At 50.4% G+C, this 23,883-nt stretch overlaps 1 protein-coding gene and 1 long non-coding RNA gene across 5 annotated transcripts; one reads left to right on the forward strand and one right to left on the reverse strand.

Annotated features, from left to right (window-relative positions):
- Window positions 1-271: 271 nt before the first annotated feature.
- On the forward strand, window positions 272-5,116 carry LOC115250397 (uncharacterized). The gene is made up of 3 exons (XR_003888947.1): window positions 272-683; window positions 1,487-1,890; window positions 4,931-5,116. It is a non-coding gene; the product is annotated as an uncharacterized lncRNA (long non-coding RNA).
- Window positions 5,117-5,460: 344 nt separating this feature from the next.
- On the reverse strand, window positions 5,461-23,883 carry LOC101074155 (threonine--tRNA ligase, cytoplasmic). Of its 4 annotated transcripts, none has more exons than XM_029838617.1 (18): window positions 11,764-11,970; window positions 10,775-10,944; window positions 10,582-10,696; window positions 10,332-10,453; window positions 9,957-10,065; window positions 9,820-9,881; window positions 9,666-9,744; window positions 9,058-9,204; window positions 8,885-8,983; window positions 8,278-8,447; window positions 7,987-8,149; window positions 7,537-7,674; window positions 7,163-7,240; window positions 6,635-6,735; window positions 6,219-6,320; window positions 6,062-6,134; window positions 5,831-5,945; window positions 5,461-5,745 (listed from the first exon to the last, which is right to left on the reverse strand). In XM_029838617.1, exons 1-18 carry the CDS (start codon window positions 11,842-11,844, stop codon window positions 5,603-5,605), a joined length of 2,067 nt encoding a protein of 688 aa, XP_029694477.1. In that variant the 5' UTR covers window positions 11,845-11,970; the 3' UTR covers window positions 5,461-5,602. The 4 variants fall into 4 exon arrangements, 3 of the variants coding, with proteins under 3 accessions (XP_029694477.1, XP_029694478.1, XP_011615373.2); XM_029838618.1 differs by having other exon boundaries at window positions 11,745-11,962; XR_003888925.1 differs by lacking the exons at window positions 5,461-5,745; window positions 5,831-5,945; window positions 6,062-6,134; ... (12 more) ...; window positions 10,582-10,696; window positions 11,764-11,970 and adding exons at window positions 15,543-17,553; window positions 17,636-17,794; window positions 17,879-18,079; ... (5 more) ...; window positions 21,135-21,264; window positions 23,544-23,883 and having other exon boundaries at window positions 10,807-10,944.

Raw genomic sequence — 23,883 nt, forward strand, 5'->3', positions numbered from 1 at the left:
GGGTCGCACAAGGCGCCGTTGGCATTTGGCAGATTCTGGCGCCCTGGAACGTCCTTGTGGGGTCAGGGAGGGACTGTGTGTGTGTGTGTGTGTGTGTGTGTGCGTGTGTGTGTGTGTGTGTGTGTGGGTGTGTGTGTGTGCGCAGCTGCAGCTTTACCTCCTTGGCCAGTGTCTCGGTATGGAACCAGTTTGTAATTATTTATGTATCGTTCGGCTTCTATTCATCCCCCTGAGATCTGAAACTGTGTTGCAGAAGAAAGTCGGCCAAGAGAGTCAACCAAACTGTCCCGGGACTCAGGGAGACGCGTCAACAAACCCCTGCTGAGAGAGCGATAACTTTGATTCTCAGGACAGAGCCGGTTGCACAACTGGGCCAGATAACATCAAAGAGCCAGCCGATGCGGCCCCGGTCGCCATCAGTGGTCCTCAGAAACATCCACCATTGCCAGGATCACTCCGCCGAACGGGAATTTGTCCTCGGGACCTCGACCGGCATTAATAAATGGCCGGATCTTCATCTGTGGCGTTGGCCGCCCTGTGTCGCCGCGAGGCGTCGCAGCGTCCTGGGCCGGCGTGTTGCTGCGGCTCCTGATCCGGGGGGAAGAAGAGACGGACACTGACAGACAGCAGCACAAAGGCAGGAGCGGGAAGAAAGGGATGAAAGAGGATGTTGGAGAAAGGGGGTAAGTGGAGAGGAGAGTGTAAAGGAGTGAAAGCAGGAGCCGGGGGGGGGGGGGTTGGTTTGGCTCAGGCGGAGTCAATATTTGCTCCGTTCCAGCGGTCCGGTGCCAGGGGCTGATGAAAGCCTGGAACAAGCGCCCTGCAACGGGAGGAGAGCGCTACAATCTTCACCGCCGCCACTTTGATGAGGCCCAAAAGGCCCCTGCAAGCATTTTGAGCTTTAGGCCCACGTCTCCAGCTGATTGATGACCCCCCCTCCCCCTCCTAAGAGGGGCTGGGTGGGTGGCGTCAACATGGAAAAGAAAAGAGACATTAAGGGTTCAAAAGGGGGAACAGTGGGAGATAAGTGATTGCTGGAAGGAGGGTCCTAATGAGCATTTACAGTGGTCGCTGGTGAGAGTAGCGCATGGGGGGGGTTGGCTCAGTGGGCCCTAATTGGCCGACCAAACTGCTGAAATAACCTTGTTCCAATTATTCACACAAAGACCAATTGTTGCCCATTCAGTGAAACCACTGGGCCACATTTGTACACAAAACATGGACAAGCAGGAGAGTTTATGTTTGTGTGAACGCGCATGTATGGTATAGCTCGCCATGGTACACCCCCGCAACAACAAAGAGCTGTGGTATGTTTATGGTCGGCTGGTTCCGGACCAGTGTGCGCTGCCTCCAGGCCCGTCGACGGCGACAGGAGCCCTCGATTGGGGACCGCCACGACGCTCCGATGACGCATCGCCATTATTTGATGCGCAGATTTCTCCCCCCCTCCCACCCAAATAAAAAGGGTTTTTTTTTGTATTTACAGCTCAAGCTTTGGTTCCGTCATGGCGCCAGATAATGTGCGAGCAGGTCGCCAGCGTTTTCCTCGGATTCAACGGGACTCTGCGGCGCTCCGGGCCAAGGAAGCAGCGCTCGCTTCTCTTCGCTTTCATCACCATCCAGCCGGAGCTGCTCCCTCCAAAACCCCGTTATGTAAATCATCGGCGCGGACGTGCCAGAGGAAATGTCGTCTGCAGCTCGGAGGAGCCGACATATTTCACTCCGAAGTGGGCCGAGTAGTTTCTGTGTGTTGCTTTGAAAAGAGAGTTTTTTTGCTTCCTCAGACTAAACGCAGCTTTTGCGTGAAATGTAAACGCAAATGGCAACAAATAACCGGGAGTTTGTCGATTCCTCCGGCAGCTGCGGGACAGGAAGTGACCCTCGGATCAGGTGAGATTCCCCGTCTGGACCCTTTATGTTCCCACACAAATTTGCATGTGATCAAATTATAAAATGACAAATGAAACAGGGCGATGGGGGCGGGTGCAGAGGGCCCGGGGAGGGCAGAGCCCGGTGGGGGCTGACAGGCTCGAATCTGACCTCAGCAGAAGCGTAAAATAAGAAAAAATAAAGCGAAAGAGCAAATATTTGAGATAAAGCCAGCTTTGGTTTTTGCTGGTCTCTTTCTGAAGAATATTCTTCAGGAAACTGACCCCTCAAACCAAAATGTCTTAGACGTACGAGTCAGCGAGCAGGTGGGTAAATGTTCCGGTTCGTGCAGTTGGACTCTGATCCAGAGCCGCGGGAACCGTCAGCGGTCCAGGATCCACGTCTCTCCTTTAGCCTTCTGCTAAAGCGCTTGTTCTCGGCGCCGCTCGGCCAGCTTCAGGTTTCACTGACGCCCAAAAGAAGGAATCCTGAACCTGAGGCCACAGCGGGGGTCAGCGCTCCTCCTCTGACACGCACGCTGGGAGAAATAAGAGCGCATTTGATGGATTCCTGAACAGACAAAGTCAATGATTATCATCTGTAGTAATACATGACACAGGTGCATTGTGGGATACCGTAGCTTCTTCTCCATGTGTTGGCAAAGCCACCAGAGTGCATAGTTGTGAGAGGGAAACGGCAGATGTTGGGCTAACTTCAGCGTCCCGAGAGCCAGCGTGACCTCTGACCCTTCCCTGAACCCGTAAAAGCCCCCCCCCCCCCCCCCCCCCCTCCTGCGAGCCATGCAACAGGTTGGCTAGAACAATCATTCCAATGTCTCTTTGGCCCAAAGGGCTCCTGACTGGAGGAGCCGCTCCGTTGTCCCTTTAGGTGTCCGGCTCTGATGAGAGTGGGACTGGAAACCGGGTCAGCCGAGGGCGGAGCATAGCAGACATACTTTGGAGCAGAATGGGGCCGAGCAGACTCTGTGAACCACTGTGCCGGGGCCCGGGCGGTCCAGGTCCCCCCTCCGCCGGCGCTGCTGCTGCCAGCACCACCGTGTGCACGCTGGAGCATCCACCTCCGGTCTCGTCCAAAGCCCTTCGCAAACACACGCCTGCGTCACAACTGCACGCCGGCAGATTAGGAGCGGAGACGGCGTGACGGGATGAGAGGAGAGCCAGAACAAATAAAGAGCAGCGCCTGCTCCAAAGAGCCTGCAGCAGAGCCCAGCCGGAGAACTGGACCCAGGAGGGGGGGCAGCCTGGGTGGGCTGAGATTCTGGGACTGGGGGAAAAAATGAAAAACTCTCTCTGACAACTTAATATTTTACAGGCAAAAGACAATTTTTTTGTTCCTCCCAGCTTTGCTCTGGTGGATTAGTTGCTGCTGCTGCTGCTGCTCCTCTAGCTGTAGCTGCTGCTGCTCCTCTAGCTGTAGCTGCTGCTGCTCCTCTAGCTGTAGCCGCTGCTGCTCCTGTAGCTGTAGCCGCTGCTGCTGTAGCTGTAGCTGCTGTAGCTGCTGCTCCTCTAGCTGTAGCCGCTGCTGCTCCTGTAGCTGTAGCTGCTGCTCCTCTAGCTGTAGCTGCTGCTGCTCCTCTAGCTGTAGCCGCTGCTGCTCCTCTAGCTGTAGCCGCTGCTGCTCCTGTAGCTGTAGCTGCTGCTGCTGTAGCTGTAGCTGCTGTAGCTGTAGCTGCTGCTCCTCTAGCTGTAGCCGCTGCTGCTCCTGTAGCTGTAGCTGCTGCTGCTGTAGCTGTAGCTGCTGTAGCTGTAGCTGCTGCTCCTCTAGCTGTAGCCGCTGCTGCTCCTGTAGCTGTAGCTGCTGCTCCTCTAGCTGTAGCTGCTGCTGCTCCTCTAGCTGTAGCTGTAGCTGCTTTCTGCTGCTGCTACTGCAGAAGCAAGGAGTGTGTGTGTGTGTGTGTGTGTGTGTTACAGTAAGGTCAGTGGAGGGTCTGTCACTGTTTGGCTCTGCGACCTCCTGTTATTGTTTTCGGTGGCTTCAGCTTCTAAAACCACAGTCGCCATATTTCTGTCCCTGACCGCAAAAACTCTTTCTTTCTTGCTCAAAAACCCCAAAACACACATAAACACAACGCGCACACACACTTGCACACAGGGGTTATTTATAACAGGGTGAGTTGGGAAGGCAGCGCGGCCTGAGTGAGTCTATTTCGGGTGTTTGTGCCGTCCATCAGTCATGCTGACAGTTTCTCAGTGATAGCGGGAGAACAATGCAGAAAAGTCTGTTTATCTTCCTGCCACCAGCCCGTTCGGCTCCGCCTCCTCGCCCCGGGTCGCCCCCGCTGCCTCCAGGAAAAACTGCACTTCCAGGACAACGGGGATGCAAATGTGTCACATTTACGAGCGCCCGGCGGGGTCACGGAGCCCCATATAGCCATTAAAGCTCTGGGAAACGTGAATGGGAAGACAGCGGGAATCCTGGCTAATTTGGCAGCACTACAGCTGGAAATGGAGCAATTTGGGAGGTAAATAATGCAAAGAATCACATGACACATCACCTATGACCTCTTCAGACCGGTGAGAAGAGCAGGGCGACAGAAAATGGGACAAAGTCCCAAGACGGACCCGTGCGGCGGCACCGTTCCGGACACGTGACGGATTGCGTCGCATCTGCACGTGCATAGGGGAAAGATAGCAGCCGGAGAGGGCAAAGGGCCTGGAATTATCTCCAAGGATTGGAGTGTTTACTGGAGCTAAGGGCCCGTGTCATCACTACGTAACTACCGTGCAGCGTCAGCGGGTGGTTGTGATGTCTGGCTCCGGGTTTATCTCACAAATCCCACAGCGGTCAGAAAACAGGCAGCACGAGCTAAAAATATGGTGTGATATCAAGAATAAATCAGAGGAGGGCGTCGTCTTAAAGGGCAGATTCCCCTCGATTCCCACTCCCTTCTGACAAGCTGGAGGTCAAGTTATGGCGGGTTGTATCACAAACAGCCTCATTATCAACCACTGGGGATTCATATTCGAGCAAGGTCATAACTCAGACCATCCCGATCCTGGAATTCCTGGACTTATCAGGGAGGATTGTGCCATTTCCTCAGGTTTCCAGAGCACCACTGCTGGCTTTCATCTCTCCGCCTCTGGTTGAGTCCAATCCCAGCTGACCTGCGCCTGGCCTGTGGCGGAGGCTTCACCGTGAACTTCCCTCACCTCTCCGCCACTGAACCGCTTCAACGTCTCCGGAATAACTGAGCACGGTCCAGTCTTCCAGTTTCCCCAGTCAGATTTGCCGGACTTGTCTCATTTGTCCGGTCAGCTCCGATTATCCTCCCCGGTGCCGACGCCTCCCTCTGTGTCACTGTTGTGACTGATGTCTTTTCTGTCCTGCTGCCCTCTCTCAATTAAAGAGGAAACCTAAATCCTTTTGGCCTTTACCTTGACTCCGGTGTTTCCACTAAACACACATGAAAACATGGCTGCTTCCATCTCCTATTTTAGTCAAATCTCTCCGTCCTGCCAGTCTTTTAAAGGGATGACTGCCCTTCTATTCTCAAGCCATGACACATGCTTATGTAAGCAGGAGCTTCACATATTTAATGGATGTAGGAAACACAAGAATATGGCAGTGATCTTAAGAAATTTTCCCACTGCAACTTTAATGTTTGAGTTCCATCAAAAGGACAAATAACTTCTTTGGACACTTTTATTACAAATGTAAGCAGCCTCCTCCACATTATTTGTGAAACAATGACATCACTGGCTCAGAATCTCCACTACAACTCCTCCAGGTTGCTCCTGGTGTCTCGTAGCTGTGTGAGGGATGTCAGCACCTCCTCGCTCGGCCTCTGCCCCAGCTGTTTACCCCCTCTGCTCCTCACATTTACAGTTCCGCTCTTGCTCTCCTTCTCCCCCACAACTGCAAGTTTCATTAAAAAATACAATTAGGAGCCTGACGTTGTTAGAATAAGTGAGCAGATGTTTACCCCATTATAAACCTTTACCAAATATGTAGTTGTACTGGGACAACTGAGCAGAGCGGATCTTCTTATTTAAGGTGGCGCTCTGATCGCTGTTCATGTCCACCATGAATCCAGCGTGGCGGAACTGTTGGACCACCTTAAAAGGACAAACACATCCCCTCAGACTGAGTCCATGACAGGTCTGTCATATCAGGACAAAAAACAGAAATAAAGCACATGTGTTCTGCTAACAAAGCAACAGACGCCACTGACCTGTTTGCCGTACGGCTCGCTGTCGCCCCCTACAGGGATAACCATGACCTGAGCCGGGGACAACCACAGAGGCCTGGCCCAAATACAGAGCAGATGATGAGCAAGGTCACAGCTCAGCAAATAAAACCAATCTGTGTCAACGCTGGACCCATCTCACCATTTGCCTCCAAAGTTTTCAGCCAGGATGGCGATCATCCGCTCCAGTGATCCCAGCACCGCTCTGTGGATCATCACCGGCCGGTGCAACTGTCCGTCCGGGCTGAAATTTAATCACGTACGATCATAGAATTAAGTGCAGCCAACTAGTTACGGTATATAGTTATCATTAGAAAACAACTGGTGAAGAACTAAGAAAATATATGATCTAATATCATTCGTTTCATTGAGAGTTTAAACGAGGCGTGAATCTTTCAGGCAAACTGGGTCACGGTAAAGTTGGAGTTGGGGGACGTTTTAAACACAAACACATTTATCAGAGGAGACGTCATGAAAACAGGCTTAAATCATTATCGACTTCAACTGAAGCTGGAGCAGTAAATTGTCTTGATGACTCACGGCGGAGGCTCGACTCACCCCACATACTGAAGATCAAATCTGATTGGCAGCTGGAAATCCAGCTGGATGGTGGCGCACTGATGCTGTCGGCCAATGGCGTCTTTGATCTGGATATCAATCTGGGGAAGTAAGCAGCAGCGCGAGCTACAGTGGATCTCTCCAAAAAAATGATACTAACACAAGCTCAGACCGGAATATGGATGAAAGGATTTTCCAGAAAGTCCGTCTCTATGGCAACGCACCCGAGCTGGGTGTGTGTGTGTGTATTTAACCCCACCCTGACTTGACTTTCCTCCGTCCCTCCACACGGTCCCTGGTGTGTTGGAGCCTGACCTCTTGATTTTTACCAACATGATGGGAAATGGCGTTTTTTTCCAAAGCTGCTTTCAGATTTCTCTACACTTCAGAAGCGGCGGCAGCAAAGCTGCTCTCAGTTGGGAGGGTTCGCACTAAACTAGCTTATCTAGTCTCTATTTCTGCCAAGGCCAAAGCCTGAGGTGTCTTCAGGAAGCGGTTTCCTTCACATGAGTGTGAACTCAGACTCACCTTTGGTCCATAGAAGGCTCCGTCTCCTGGGTTCAGCTCCCAGCGTTCCCCAAACTGCTGCAGACTCCTCTCCAGCTGCTGCTCCCTCACACACAGTGCTTGGTGTAAGTGCATTAAGCCATTAAGCTACGGCCATCATCTCTGTCTCTTACTGCGTGAGTGCTAATGAGTCCTGACAGACAGGAACCACAACCTTCAAGCTTGGTCAACTGCTCCATTTTACATAAAATAACTTGGTCGGAGCTCTATCGAAACAACATCCTCATACTTTTGCAACTGAGTTTTTACCTTAACTCCATCTAGCTCAAATAAGAAGAATCTGTCTGAGAAAGACACTGTATAATGTTTGTGTGTGTGTGTGTGTGTGTCCGCACCTGTTCAGCATTATCCCACTGTTCAGGCGCACCTAAACATGGTGTAGGTCGAGTAGACAGGAGGCAATGGAAAGAAAACCCAAACACTTGATACACGTGCCTCACAAAGTCCAAACATGACACAATCTCTGTCTCCAGCTGGAAAGAAAAACATGAAAAGGGGAAACGTGAGATCGGCAAGTCAGCTCAGGAGGATGAGAGCGGCGGAAGGACGAGAAAACGAGAGCAGAAAGAAGGAAAATGCATCCGTTCTGGGAGGACTGTAAAGACGGCGCGGACTGAGAGATGGAATATGTGAGCACAACAAAGAGCTCAGTTCATCCAGTCTGGAACATCATGCTGAAGCAAACCATCTGAATGCTCTAATTTAGGACCGTATGTGCCTTATTTACAGTGTCTAAACAACTCACAGCTCCACAGGGGGCAAAAACTCCCACCAGCATAATGTACCTGCTCAGGAGTGCAGAAGATGTGAGCGTCATCCTGGCAGAACCTCCGAACCCGGGTCAGACCTCCAAGGGCGCCGGAGAGCTCGTTGCGATGCAGCGCCCCAAAGTCGGCCCATCGGATGGGAAGCTCCTTCCAGGAGCGAACGCGCTGTTCGAACATGAGACTTAACAAGAGATAAGGAAGTGAGCGGCTGTGTAAACACAGCACAGCCGTGTGTGTGAGGTGTGTGTGTGTGCGTGCGTGTGTGTGTGTGAGGTGTGTGTGTGTGTGGGTGTGTGTGTGCGTGTGTACCAGTGTGCAGGGCAGTTCATGGGCTTGAGCGCGTAGGTCTGGGAACCCTCTGACGTCACAGTGAACATGTTCTCGCTGTAGTGCTCCCAGTGTCCCGAGCGCTCCCATAATGCAGTGCTGTACAGAGTCGGGGTCACGACCTCCGTGAAGCCTCGTCTACGGTATTCACCCTTCAAGAAGACAGGGAGGAAGGACGTGTGATGTTTGTGCACGTCAAGGCCAGGCTGGCCCCCCGGTGCACTAACTAACAGCTAACGAGCAGCATCCCGTCACCATCCGCAGGATGTGGCTAACTATGGCTAACTATGGCTAACTATGGCTAACTATGGCTAACTATGGCTAACTGCGCACGAATTAGCAGAAATGTGCACACGTGTCCCAGAGATTTTTACCATCATTGATCAATAAAGCACGAGGTTTCATTCCGATGTGTTGTGATGACCACAACGTTCGCCATCAGTGATTGCCGTTTCACACAAGCCTGGTTTAACTAACTAGTTTAACTAAACAGCAACTTAAATATAGCGATGCATCTCATTAATGCTCCTCATTATGATGCCTCAGCTCATTCCTTCTCTTCCCAGGTGAAGCCATGTTGTGTGTTCACCTTGATGAAGTCGGTGAGGGTGTTGTAGATGTGGGCTCCTTTAGGCAGGAAAAAGCAGCTGCCGGGGCTCACGTCATTGAAGAAGAATAGCTCCTGGTCCTGGGGGAAAACACGCAAACCTGCTGTTTATGACTCTGGATTGTTTCCTTAACTGGCTTTTTTTGTCCTCCCACCGTTCCGATGCGTCTGTGGTCTCGCCTCCTCGCCTCCTCCTGCTCCCTCTCCCACTCCTGCTTGTCCTTCTCTCCTGGGAAGGACACACCTCGGAGACGCATCAGAGCCGATGGTTCTGTCTCATTGGCCAGGGTGACTGGTGACAGCTGGGATGTTCCACATATGGAGTGACGACAGAGAGAGGGAATAAAGTGTCAACAGCATAAAGGGATGATGGGGGTCAGCCAGAAAAAGGGGTGGTTACAGGAGGTCTGGTGGATGCCAGCGTGTTTGGAAGGCAAGAGAACAGGAAACTGGCCTCCCACAAACACAACATCCTGCGGCTGATATTTCCAGCCTGGCTGCCATGAAATCCCACTCTGCCCAGTAACAGCCCGATATGGAAACGTCCCCCTCCCGCTGGATCAATAAAGATGAGAACACTTTCATTTTCCCACTATGTGTCCCAGAGGACAGACGTGCCAAATATGTCCAAATCAAACAAGTTCTACCAGCCATGACTGATTAGGCAGAGGAAGTTTGGCATCAGGCGTTGAAAAGTCAGAGAATAAAGAGGAAAACAGAACATAAACATAAAGAGTGAGTGACAGAGAACAGGTAAACACACCTGAAGAAGCTTGAAGGCCTTGAGGAGGCCGGTGTGTGGGAGAAGGGGGCCATCAGAGATCGATATGCTGTCCCCGCACCTGAGCACAACCGGAGATCAAACAGGTTTAGATCTGAGAGGTCTTGATCAGACGTGCGACTGTGGAGGAACGTGCCTGTAGACAGTGATGCTGGAGCCCTTCATCCGCTCAACCAGCTGCAGTCTCAGCCTACTGCTCTGTAAGGAGACAGATCAGGCAGGTGGGCCCACCGAGACCTTCTCACACCTTCTACTTTATGATGTGCTGCTGACCTGGAAAAGCCTTCTGGCGTCCTCTGCATCCACCTCCAGTCTGGACAGAGGGAGTTTCAGGGCCGCTGCCTCTTTACATTTCTCCTCCACAGCACTGAGACATAAAGATCTGGATGGAGAGGAACAGATTTGTGTGAGGAATGTCCCAAAAATGACGGCTACAAAACCAATTCAGTAATCAGGATCACTGAGGGTGCAAACACATAACTAAGAGATGAACCAGAAAAATAGATATTTGGTTAATTATATTTTAAGAACCCAGGTGGTATTAAGTCAAAACAGACACCTGAAGTAAACAAAAAGGGTAACGAGCTGTCATTAGTGCTGAAAACATTTATATTACATGTCTATGCATGTTGCTCATTATTACCTCACCTGTTGCTCAGCACATGGTCACAATAGAGCCCAAATTCGGATGCTCCTTCTCTGCATACTTCCGCTCCAAAGCCAGTCTCCAACACTCCGCTCAGGACACAAGCTCCTGTCCTCCATGCTGCCTGAGAGAGGAAGCATAAGGGAGAAGGAAAAGGGCAGATAACAATCATACAGAGGCCGAGCAGCCATCGTGATGGGAATGGAATATGCTTCATCGCCAACGTTGACCAAGCGAACCGGCAAACGTTACCTGTCGTCCCTCAGCCGTGTCATAGCCAAGAAGGTCCAGCTCACAGTCCGCTTCCATGGGACGTCCAAGTTCCCACAACTCACCATTCACTGTACTGACCAATGCTCCTTTGACCCTGTTCAAGGGGTGACAAATGTAATTATGACATGCTCAATGGAACAGAAGGGGAAACAATCGTTATTTCTATATTTACCGCACACTCTGAGCAACGAAGAGAGGTGTGGTGACACCAGCTGTCCCGGCTACCGTCCGGCCATCGGGTAGGCGGATGCTCAGGGGTGCCTCCGTCGCTTTAGCTCTCTTGTTTTGTTTTTCCCTGAGAGACTCAAAGATTTGCAGTCGGTCCAGTGAAGCCGGGGACACCTGTGAAGAAAAAGGACACAGGTAAACAACATAAAAAAATTAAAATAGGCACTCGCACATCTACACTGACTGAATTTGTACTCAAAAACTGACAGGTTTCTAGAAAAATGTGCCTTGTAATATTTATGCTGGCAGTTTTCAGTTATTTTCCTGCATTACTGTTTTGTTTTTTTTGCTTTGTTTTTTAAATTAGAGTATAAATCAATGGAATTTTACACCTTTAGCCACAGAAAACCCTTCGACAGACCATCTGCCTGCAATCTGATGCACAATTTTGTGAAGTTACTACAGCTCGACTACGCATTTGCAGACACATTCTGAAACACCCTCTTCTGTCCAACTTTCATTTTGGCATCAACATCTCATATTTCTCATCCACACAAATTTGATACTATTTTCTGCAATAAAATCTATCACCCTTTAGTAACTACTATAATACAACTATTGATCAGACACATTTGTGTAAGACTGATCATTTAGTTAACAGTGCTGAAAGCCCAGTTTGTTCATTTGCAACTAACAAAATGAAAATGGTAACTATAAAATGAGGACAAGGACCTTGACATATTAAAAATCACATTAAAACTTAAAATTCAGTGCTATCTATTGCATATTTAAGTTTCAAACATGGCTGAAACACCCAAAAATCTAACCTTAAAATAGGTTTAATCTATTTGACTAACAAGAACGTGCATTTAGCTGCCACCCGGAGTCCTGCAGGAGCAGCTAACAGCGGCTCCAGCTCTGACAGGCACACCGACCATATGACGTAGGTCGTAGCTAGCATTAGCCGTTCTCACAGTTCTGCTGTAGTCGCACCTGGCTGTAGCTCCTGCGCCTTCCGCGTACAGCACACAGCACTGGCCGACAGAAAACCATCCGAAACCGAGTACCGGCCATCCCGACACAGCGACTTAAACATGAGCTTTTACGTCTCAACACCCGACTTTACTGTCCCCCTTCTCTGTGAGAGCCGCCATGACACCGGAAGCACAGATCCGGGAAGCAGCAAAGACGTCATGACGCTACAAGCAAGGAACGTGCGCGCTCCCGGACGTCCAGAGTTTTGAACGCGCCTTTAGGAGATGCGCTTGTGTTCCACCTGAAGCTGCCAGAAAAGAACCACGTGTGGATGTTCAGTCATGCACATTTCGCGTTGGGATTTCAAAAATACATGAATTCAATAAAAATAAAAAACGAAATGCCCAAATTATAAACGACACTTTGCACTGTGGGGAAGGAAAGGAGAAACGGAAAACATAGCAGTCAGAATCTTAAATGAGCTGCTCTCACAGGTGAGCCAACCCTTGCTGTAAAACTCGGTATTCCAGAGAGAGACCGAACTAAAGCACAAGGCAGAGGAGTGAGGCGCCGTTACACGGAGCTCTGCCACCAGCTGCAACTGCACAACAGAAAACGCCGATTTCGTACTCACGGAAAAACACAATCTAAATTATGCCAAGTCGCTTATTTAAAAACAAAAACCTAATGACGTACCAGCAGTTCTTAGATGTTCGTGGAATTTTTTTTTATATTTTGTAGTTGCGCACTTAAAAACTAGGTGAAGTACCAGAGAACTGCCACTTGGTGGAGCCACTGTGCCGTCGTACAAAAAGCAGGGCGTTAAATTGTTAATGTAGATTAAGAACAGATTTCAGAAGATCCATCAGTGTATCTGAAAAAATCTATGACAAGCAATGTTTGCATGCTCAATTCTGGAAAGTTTAAGTAAATCTGGAGAAATCTGTGGATTCTAAAATATGAAATTAATATTTACTCCTCTGTTATGTACGAGAATAAATGCATTATCAATGTGTCTATCAGTGTGGATGAGTTTTTTAGATTAAGACAGAGGCCACGAATCAGCCCATCTCACACTACATTTACTATTTTAGCCGCCTCTCAAAAAAACAAAAACATTTCTTCGCGTTATAGTGGTAACTACTTAAGAGCATTAATGTAAAGGTCACAATGAGATATCCAAGACTTGTCACTTCAATGATGTGCTCCATTTAGACGTGCAAGTGTCAATAAAAGAGGAGAAATCTGTTTATCAAAGGAGGCAATTAGATGTTGTTTTTTGTGAAAACTAGAAAAGAGCAAAATAATCTCTCGTGCGCTGACGAGAGTGCACCAGCTGTAACACGGTGCAGTCACAACACGCTAAAAAGCTCCGATCATTAAAAACCTCTTCAGGAATGTACCGAGGAGTGTAATGTTCCTTTTGCCAGTGTTAAACCTCTAAAGATGTGTCACCTGTAGAGAGGCATGAGAACTGTGACAGTCATGTGTGCATGTTTATCACAGCAGAAAAGACTGGACACCTGAAGACCAGTGATGAAGCATCATTGATGAGAACAGCAGTGAGAGCAGTTCAACTCAGTCAACATATACAGACTGTCCACAACTTCAAACTGCGTTTGCTAAAGTGGAAGTAAAGAGAAATGACAGGTGTGTACAGGGTCAATTACAAACGTTTGACACAGTAACTAAACCCTCTGTGCAACACACACACACACACACACGCGCACACACACACACACACACACAAACACACACACAGCAAAGGCTTTGATCCATTGTTGCAGGCAGAATACAGAAGGTAGTAACAGACTTAACAATCAGTATAACATCAGAACTACAATGGTGCCAACACCAGTGCAGCGTCCAGACCCAGTCCTCAGAGACTGGGTCTGGACACCAGTTCTCAGAGACTGGGTGTGGACACCAGTGCTCAGAGACTGGGTCTGGACACCAGTCCTTAGAGACTGGGTCTGGACACCAGTTCTCAGAGACTGGGTCTGGACCCCAGTCCTCAGAGACTGGGTCTGGACACCAGTGCTCAGAGACTGGGTCTGGACCCCAGTGCTCAGAGACTGGGTCTGGACCCCAGTCCTCAGAGACTGGGTCTGGACACCAGTGCTCAGAGACTGGGTCTGGACCCCAGTGCTCAGAGACTGGGTCTGGACCCCAGTGCTCAGAGACTGGGTCTGGACCCCAGTGCTCAGAGACTGGGTCTGGACCCCAGTCCTCAGAGACTGGGTCTGGACACCAGCAAGTGATGATATGTTGGCACATCTTTTAATGTAGCTTCAATGTTTCTGCAGAGACCCAGTGCAGCTTTATGATCTGTGTCTTCAACTGAACTTGTAAATGAACACGAGGAGACAACACACACTCCATGATCATTGGAACACAGGAGATGCTGTTAAGCCCCCCCCCCCCACGAGGTCTTCTACGTCAGTGTAGAATGGAGGGGAACAATTTTGCCCTGGATCCTGATCAGGCAGAAGGATCGATACCATTGTGCTGTGACCCTTGTTTACCCCAGGGAGGGGTGAGATAGCAAAGGACCAGGGTGTGAGCAAAGCGGTGATGGGGGGGGGGGGGAGGCGATGACAAAAGCTTGAAAATAATAAGAAAGCCAAAACGACAACCCATTTCAAAGCTATCCTAAGGATTCGATGGTTACTGTGCTGCTCTGAAGAAAATCTGCCCATTCAATCTTAACAAAAAAAAAATCTATCAGCAAAGGGAAGATGAAGTGTGTCTGCAGCCGAGAATAGTGTGAATGAAAAGGGCGCAATTCAAGTCAGAGTGACCCAACCCCCCCCCCCCCCCCATCTGATATTGTGCATTTTATTCAAGTCCATGGTACAAGACCATGCGCCATCACACTCCCCAGATCTTCAGTCTAAACTTAATAAAAACACAGAATATCTTCAACAGCCTCTTCGGTGGTCATTTCAAAAACCAGAGGGCAAAAAGGTGCGACTGGAGAATTCCTCAGGGGCTAAAGCTCACGCGAGGCCTCGTCAGTAAAGACGGGTCGGGGGTGCGACCGTCACTGTCCTCGTTAACAGAAACGAGAGCTGGAAATGGGAAAACAAAAAGCTGAATCGTCTTAAATTTTATATTTACATAATTGGAGATTTACAGTGGGAGAGATGAAAGTAAGGAAAAAAAGTAAGAGAAAAATACTATGTACAACACTGGGGGGGGGGGGGACTAATTTTTACCCTCTTCTGCACATAAATCTCTTGACTTCAAAAGGAAACACACACATATACACTTGTGGATTAGGAGATTAGTTCTGGAAACACTGCACTCTTCAGTTCAATGGAAAATACAGACCTGGAATACTTCATCATTCTGGAAACTAGAAATATGTCATCTGGCTTTTCTACAAGACTAAACTGAAAATGTTCCGGATGATTCACATTTACGAGCTAGAAGTGTGAATGATGCTGTTAGTCAACACAAATGCAAATAAACTTAGTTTCCATATTGTCAAACTACCGTTTTATTTCTAATAACCCCCCCAAAACTCTTGTAGCTTCCTCCTCTCGCTGGTTAACTAGCAGTGGCTTCCTTCTATGGCCACAGCTCATGAATGCATCTGTCAGTAACAGACTCATAGTTTGAAGGTTATCACAACATTCTGCACTACGTAGCTGAGCAACGCGGCCGCTGCACTGAGCAGCATAAGGTGACTGTCGGGCTGCTGAGCTGAAGCAAGGAGATTTAATCAGCTATTTACACACAACTTATCGTTTAATTGCAGCTAATTAACAGAATAAAGACTTCTGGGCTCATACCAGCAGGGCTAAAACACACTCAGCACTGCAGTGCGGGGTGTTTGCTCTTCTCGTTCGGCCTGATAGCGGCGGCCGCTTCAGTAGCGTGGCGGCAGGTAGGGTCTCTTGTGCGAAGGGAAGGGACCGCCGGCAAACGGAGGGCCGGACCGCTTGCCTCCACGCATCCCACCGCGGGGGTGATCTCGGTTGTGTTGCTGGGAGGGGGGTCGGCCCCGCAGCATGGGTCTCTGGGACATGGGCAGCGAGAGGATGGGCGGCCGGCTGGGTAAGTCGAGGAGGGGAACCGGCCCGGAGGCCTGGTTGTGAGGCTGACTTGGAGGACTGGTGGGGGGGTTGAGGAGAGGAGGGGCCGTGAGGCGGGAGGAGATGGCGTCGACTGCAGGGGAGTTGGGTGTGGAGGGAGACGTGGTGGAGGATGTGGGGGAGGGAGGGACCAGAGGTGGTTGAAGGGGCTCTTTTACTCTTCCCAGTAAGGGGAGAGGGACAGTGGGGGCACCTGGACGGTGCAGGGGGGCTACATGGCGGGGCATATAATGCTCTTTGACTGTGCCAGGACGGGGCATCTTAGGGGGCTCACCTAGCAATGAGGACATGAGAGGCAGAGGGCCAGCTTTGCCTCCTCGGTGCCCCACCCCACCTCTGTCCATAGCATCAGGCCGCATTGGGGGGGGGAGGGAAGAGGGGTGATCGACGGGGACCAAGACGCCCCCCACCATGACTGCAGAAGGTACAGCCGGGTGAGTAGGTGGAGGGAGCTGTGACATGGGTGGCGGAGGGGGTCGAGGGATTGGGGGAGGAGTGCCGAAGCAAGGGGACGTGGGAGGGTGTTGAAGGCGGAGGGATGGAGGCATGCCCTCCGTGTGATATGGCATCTGGAAGTGACCTGGGGGGGGTGGAAGGGGCGGGGGAGGGTGGAGGTGTGGAAGGAGGATGGGCGGAGGTGGGGGCATCGGGGGCGCGCTGTCCTTTGGGCCTCCCTGGCTGATGCCCAGAGGAGGCGGGCGAGCGTGGGGGGAAAGAGGCTGAGCTTCCATGTATTCCTCCTCTTCGTACCACATCACTCCCCCCGGCCGCCCGACTGACCCCCCCTCTCGCCGAGAGCCTCTTCCAATCACGCGAATGCTCTCGACTGTCTTGATGCGCTCTCCAGCGAGCGGACGGTTGGAGTAGCCGAGAGTTTGGATGGGCGCTCCTTCGGTGCAGGGCGACACCAGCGTCTCGATGCGATGGTACCGGCCGTCCTCCTCGCCCGCGGCCTCCTTCCTCCTCTCCCCCGCTTTCTCCCGCTGACCCCCATCATCGGAGGCCTTACGGGCCCCCGCAAACGCCCTCTTTTCTCCGGCTCTGCTGCCGACCCCAACCATCCCCAGCAGGTTGTGCTGCCCGTCTTTCCTCCCTTTCATGTCAGCGCCCGGGGACGAGGGGACGTGCTTCTTCACGTGCGTGGCGCTCTCGTCTTTTAGTTTGGTGCCGCTCTTATTCCCAGCTGCGTACCGCGAGGAGGAGCCCGCAAACTCTCCGTTACTATTGCTCTCAGATGGCGTGATCACAGCGTCCCACGGGTCATTGCGGTAGGCTGTGGGGGACAGGGAGGCTCCTCTTGACTCTGGTAAACTCCCGGGGGTGTCCATGATCTCGTCTTGGGTGGGGGTGCCAGCGGCCTCGTCTCTGACTGGCGTCCCATCCACGCCGTCGGGACTGTCATCACCTAGAGTAAGACCAAAGTTTGGATTGCCCTGCAAGAAACTATTGATTTTTGATTCCAGGCTGGGGGGAGAGAAAGAAGAAGCTGAGGGATGAGAGGGGGGTGCGAGAGGAGGAGGAGGCGGCGGCGGCGAGAGCTGTCTGTCTTCCTCCCTTTCCCTGGAATCTCGGCTACAGTTGTTAACCAAAGCGGGTCGAGCTTTTGGGTTGGTTGGACTGAGAAGAACTTTGACCCCTGATGACTCTGGGGAGCTTCGGGCGTGAGGAGCAGAGGCGTTGGTCACGTTTTGCAGAAGGGAGGACAAACCTGAAGCGAGACGGAGACGTTACTCGATCCGGCGGCATCGAGTCACAAACGTAACAAAGTGGCGTGTGTGTGTGTCGCTCACCGGGTGTGTTTGCTTTAGAGAGAGCATTGAGGATGCCCTCAGGTGTGATGTCAACACGGGACAGGATGCTCGCCAGCGCAGGGCTGGAGGGAGCGGCTTTGGCGGACGCCGACGGCCCAGAAGAGGTGGTTGCTCCTGTAGGCGGTTGAGCTGGGCTGGCTGCACAGATTCAGACAAGCAGACACTTTGCTATCTCCACGGAAACGAGGGACACTCCCGCAGCTACACTTCTTCTATTTCTACCTGTATTCTTCATGGCGGATGTGAGGGAGCTCAGAATGGAGCTGATCTTTCCCAGGTCCACCTTCTCCAGGTTGACCCCCCCTGGAGCACTCGGGGCAGGATTACTCTTGGCGGGTTTGGTGGGCGTGCTGGGCGTCTTCGATGCTGCGCCTGGCTTCGCCGTCTTCTCACCAGCATTGGAATTTTTTTCTTTCTTGTCATCTGCCAAAGTCACAGTTAAAAGACAGGTTTTTAAAATTGGGAATCCCAACCGGACAGCGTTTACGGCCCGGTGGGAGGAGTTGGCTCCATTGTTGTCGGCACCAACCCTCTGCTGCAGCAACATCGGCCTCTTCCTCAGACATGTCCATGTCCTCCGTGTCCCTGTTGTCAATGGGCCCGTCTCCATCATCCATGGCTTTACCGTCTAGTTCTGGATCCACCTGGGCCCTGCTGGGCCCCAGCACGAGGAAGGGCGAATCTGAGCCAGTGGGAGAGGGGGCGTCTTCAGAGGGTGAGGGGATGGGCGAGTCCTCAGGTCCAGGTAGAGTAGACTTCAGAGAATCCAGTTTCCTTTTGAGACTGGCCACGCGATTGGCAAACGCATTGTAGGCCTGGGAGAGGAGAGGTCGGCAGATGAGACAGAGGCCACAGCGAAGGCAAAACCACTAACGAGCAACGAGACACTCACGTTAGCCACGATCTTCACCTCTTTGTACTGCATCTCGTAAAAAATGTCTGCGTTGCCCAGAGCATCGATCAGAGGAGGCCCAGACTTTAACTCCTTCTCCAGGAAGCCGACAAACTCCTGCAGCTTCTGACTGTTCTCCTCAAAATCCTTGGCAAACTTATTCCCTTCCGCCTTGTCTGTAGAAGAACCCAAAAACAACAAAACGTCGGCAAAATGTTGCACGTTTTCATGTGTTTACGCATCAGGACATGCACAAGCATAAGGTCATGGAGCGGCTGGTGCTGTCACACCTCAGACCTCTGGTGAGCCCCTTTCAGGACCCTCTGCAGTTTGCCTATCAGCCCAAGGTGGGGGTTGATGACATGGTAATATACCTGCTGCAGAGGGCTTACTCCTCCTGGGACAGACTAAACACCACAGTCATGTTCTTCGACTTCTCTTCTGCCTTCAACACCATCCAGCCAAGACTGATGAGGGCTAAGTTGGAGAACATGCAGATGGATGCTCCCCTTGTTTCTTGGATCGAGGACTACCTGACAGGTCGACCACAGTTTGTGAGACTGCGGAGCTGTGTGTCCGACCCCCTGATGAGCAACACAGGAGCTCCCCAAGGAACTGTGCTCTCCCCCTTTCTGTTCACCACCTACACAGCTGACTTCCAGTACCACTCTGAGACATGTCATCTCCAGAAGTACTCGGATGTCATAGTCGGCTGTGTGGAGAATGGACAAGAGGACGAATACAGGGACCTTGTGGAGAGTTTTGTTAGGTGGAGCAGGGAGAACCTTCTGCAGCTCAACGTGACCAAGACGAAGGAGATGGTGGTGGATTTCAGAAAAAGCAAGTCCCCTCCCTCCCCAGTCTGCATTAGTGGGAAGGATGTGGAACTAGTCCCATCTTACAGGTTCCTGGGTGTTCAGCTGGACAATAAACTGGAGTGGTCCACAAACACTGATGCTGTCTACAAGAAGGCCATGAGCAGACTCTACTTCCTCAGGAGACTCAGGTCCTTCAGTGTTTGCAGCAGGATGCTCCACATGTTCTACCAGTCTGTCATGGCTAGCACCATCTTCTGTGCTGCAGTGTGCTGGGGAGCAGGCATTAAAGCAAAGGATGCCAACAGACTCAACAAACTCATTAAAAAGGCAGGTCTGTTGTTGGCTGTAGACTTGCAAACTTGGATGAGGTGGTGAGGGACAGGATGGTGTTGAAACTGATCATGGACAATCCCTCCCACCCCCCCCCCTCCATAACACAGTGGACAAACTGAGGAGCAGCTTCAGCAGCAGACTCCTGCAGCCTCGCTGCTCTAAGGAACGCTACAGGAAGTCCTTCCTGCCGTCCGCCATCAGACTATATAACCCAGCCAATAACAATAACTGTAATGTTCATGTTGTAATTTTATTTCTATTTTATTCTATATTTATGTACATATGCTTATAATGCTTATAATATGTATATATTATATTATGTATATATATATTATATATATGCTTATATATGCTGTATATATGCTTATAATGTTCTAATCTTATTTGTATTTATTTATTCTGTTTCTATACTTTGTAAATACAAAACCTAGTCTACAGTTACATTAATCCACGTTAGGCTGCTACTACAATTCAAGTTCCCTACGGGGATGAATAAAGTAAATAAAGTACATCTTGGATCTTGAATCAGCGGAGAAGAAAGTGGCCCAGCAGGTCAGATAAACATTTAGACGTTTAGATATATTAACTGGCAGGAACAGGAACAGGAACAAATCAACAGAGGGAAGGAGGAAAAGAGGAAGAAGCACCATTGTCCTGAACAACAACAACAACGTTGGAGGTGGTGCAACAGGGGAGGTCATGACCAGACAACCTGACCTTTCAGTCGCTTCAGAGCTTCGGGGCTGCACAGATCCACCCTCAGAGCCCCCAGCTGCTTCTCCCTCAGCTCCTCTTCTGCAGCTGTCTGCTTGTATCTGGTCAGCTGCTCCAGGAGGGACTGAGGCTGGAAGACAAACACAGCAACGACAGGTGGTCCAGGCTGAAATAGGAAAGCACGCACACACACACACACACACACAGCAACGACAGGTGGTCCAGGCTGAAATAGGAAAGCACGCACACACACACACACACATACACACAGAAGCCCGACTTACTGTGAACTCTGCAACAATCTTGTTCTTGAGGGCAGCTTTCGTGTTGCCAGGAGCTGAAAAGTTCAGAGGAATTCAATCACAGAACTTTCAGTATGAATTTGTGACCAGAAAAATCATTTGATGCGATTTCTTCAGAGAAAAGGTCAAAAGTGAACCAACCCTTTGCTGCGGTGGCCTCTTTAACCTTCTCTTTGGGCTTCTCCTTCTCTTTTTTGTTCATGCCAGCTTTGAACTGAGCGATGACCTCCTCGGGATACACGCTCCTCTCCTCCCAGATCGTAAAGATTCTCTCCACCGACTTGCGCACCTTCCCATCCCTGACAAACCAAACGACCTCATTTTAGCATCGGCAGCAGACGAGCGCCATCCCGATCAGGACGGGCGGCGTTGACAGTGACCTTCAATGACCTCATTCCCTCCACACCCCTCGAGCTCACCTGATGAACTGAGCGGCGTTGGGAAGGACGTCTGCAAAGGCGGAACGGAAGATGACGGCGTTCTTTCTCTTGCAGTTCTGTATCACGTCGTTGGCAAGGTAGAAGAGGTTCAGGCGGTGGTTGTTGTCGGCTGGAAGAAGAGCAGAGTGGCGTGCGCTCCGTTACACCCGTGCAGAGGACAGCAGCGAGAACACGAGACACGGCTCTTTCGTTTCCAAGCAACGTGCGTGAAAGGAGCAGGAAGACCAGCAGCTGTTGGAGGAAAGGACCTCGGGGCGTCCGCAGCTGTGCCTGACGGTAAAAAGAACTTTACGGACCTGCGTCACAGGCATCAAAATAGGAGAATGGGAATAAACGAAAGCCGCAAAAGTGGCTTGAAACCGACTCGTGATGTCGACCTCCACAGTCTGTAAAGAGCTTTTAGGCACGTTCACGTCCGCACGAACAGCAGAGCACGAGCAGTGAAGATAGCAACCGTCGATATATCCTAACCACACGGTTCCTCCCTCAGCTCGGAGGGAGGTTTCATCTTTTATCTCCACACACTTTTCACTCCTGGTGACACAAAAACCTTAAAGCTCACAACGAAGCACAAACCTGAAGGTTTTGAGATCATTTGATGTTCTTTAAGGAAGCCAGAGCAGGACTTGTGCAACACTTTATGAAGGTATTTCTTGTACTATTGTAGCATGATGTTGTGAATATTACAATATGAAATTTGGAGTCTCTGCTGACGGAATTAGCAGAACAAGGACGGCGATTTAAGTTGCGTTATCATGATCCGCGAATAAATTTAGATTAATATCAACCTGGTCAGCGGCCTGACATGATTTTAGGTTAAATAAACTTCCTCTCCTTTTTGAAGGTGAAGAAGAATATGAGGATAAAGTTGTTAGCTCTTAGATTAGCGACCGTGTTTGATGAAGCTGACCGACGTCTTCCTACAACATTTGTACACATCCGGCCACAATTTTAAGCATTTTTTCCCCATTTTATCGTGTTTTTGAGGCTGTAAAATGTAGTTAATCTGAACCCACGTCTGTCTTCCTGTTAACAGCCTCACAACTCACATTTTTACAGTCGCAGTGTTGTGATACACACACTTAAACCACACTACACACACACATCGGATGAAACAGCGGCTGATGTCAAATTACTGTGGTGAAATGAACCCAGACAGAAGAAAAAGAAGAAGAAACCAGCTAAAACCGCTGCTGCTCTGTCGTACAGGACACTTCAATCGTCACTTTCACGCAGGCGGAGAAAAGACGAGAACCAAACAACAAAACAGCACCGGAAAATCTCGGCCGCATCTGCAATCATGCAGAATTGCGTTCTGGATTCTGAAACGTGGAATTGCGCTCAACAGCCTCAGCACCAGCTCCGACACCTTCACACACACAACAAAGCCAATTAGCCCCAAGTTACAGTCGCTGGATTACCTGTTTAAGTCCCGTCCATCTGAACCCGACCTTTTCGCTGTATCACAAGGTCAATCGGAGGAAGTGAAAAGCTGATATTCAACCTGACCAGTAGCTACTTGGCCCTGCTCCCTTTGGCTCCCACACAGGGCAGCTGTTCTCGAGCGTGTGCTGTCAGCATCGGTTTTAGTCCCGCCAGTCCTGCGACTGCCCAGTGTGGCAAAAGATGAACCAATCACGGAAATCAATAGATCGAAGTAAAGAATTGTTAAAAACGGGTGCGTCTGCAGTAGTTTTACGAATAGGGACAAACCAAGGGGCATATAGGGAATTCCTGCACCCACAATATGAACCTGAAGGCTTAAATGAGGAGCCAAACATTTAATTGTATCCATTCATTAAGATTCACATCAATTCCTCGTTTAACCAATATCATAATGCACAATGTGGCGTTCTCAATTGTTTTTGGCCACATTCTCAGTTTATTATCCATCCAAACTGTAATAAGCACGTATAGATGTGTAAGAAAAGGGGGAGCGAATTAAATGAGAGCTGGATAATTTGGCGTTATTGTCCAACACTACTCGCTACTTCAGGGCGCTTCTCACTTCCTAACTCCCAACATTACAAACTCGCTTGAGTATTTACAGTTGAACGTGAAACTACATTCCACGTATCAAACTATAAATGATATCGGCGAAAAACAAAGCCAGAATCAGCAGTTCGCTCAACCATGAGCCCCAAGAGGCCCAACTATAAACAGCGTTAGCTTAGCCAGCAGCAACCTAGCATACCTAGCATCAGGTGGTGACAAATATTGACGCCAGTTTGTACTGTAACTTGAAATGGTTCGTTGCATTTGACGAAATGAATATCCCAAATTTGTTCTACCCTGGACGAAAAGCTACCTGTTTTTGTCGTCAACTCAGAAATGCGCTACAATTAGCTTAGGTGAGCTAGCTTGCGAGCTGTGCAGCGAGCTACTTACATTTCTTGAGCCACTTCATCCAGGAGCGGACGATCAGGCCGTGGTGCTTCTTATTTTCAATGCACCACGTCGAAAGTCCTTGTATCGACTCCATAGTGTTGGATACTCCCTGAAATCGCCGGTCCAGAGACGCTTCGAGAGCAGCGCTGGAGCTCCGGGCTCCATGAGCGCTCGCAGCCCCAGAACCGGCCGCCATCTTTGCTGCTCTGTGCCGATTCTGCTGCGTCTGGTCGGAAGAAGCTGCCGAGCAGCTCGGAAACACGCCTCCGTGTTCGGCTCCAACAAAACGGCCGCGGCGGCTAAATGCAAGTCATGGGACGCACGGGCAGAACCCCGCACG

The sequence above is a fragment of the Takifugu rubripes genome, chromosome 7, assembly GCF_901000725.2.
Source record: "Takifugu rubripes chromosome 7, fTakRub1.2, whole genome shotgun sequence".
In the NCBI taxonomy this organism is placed as follows: domain Eukaryota; kingdom Metazoa; phylum Chordata; class Actinopteri; order Tetraodontiformes; family Tetraodontidae; genus Takifugu; species Takifugu rubripes.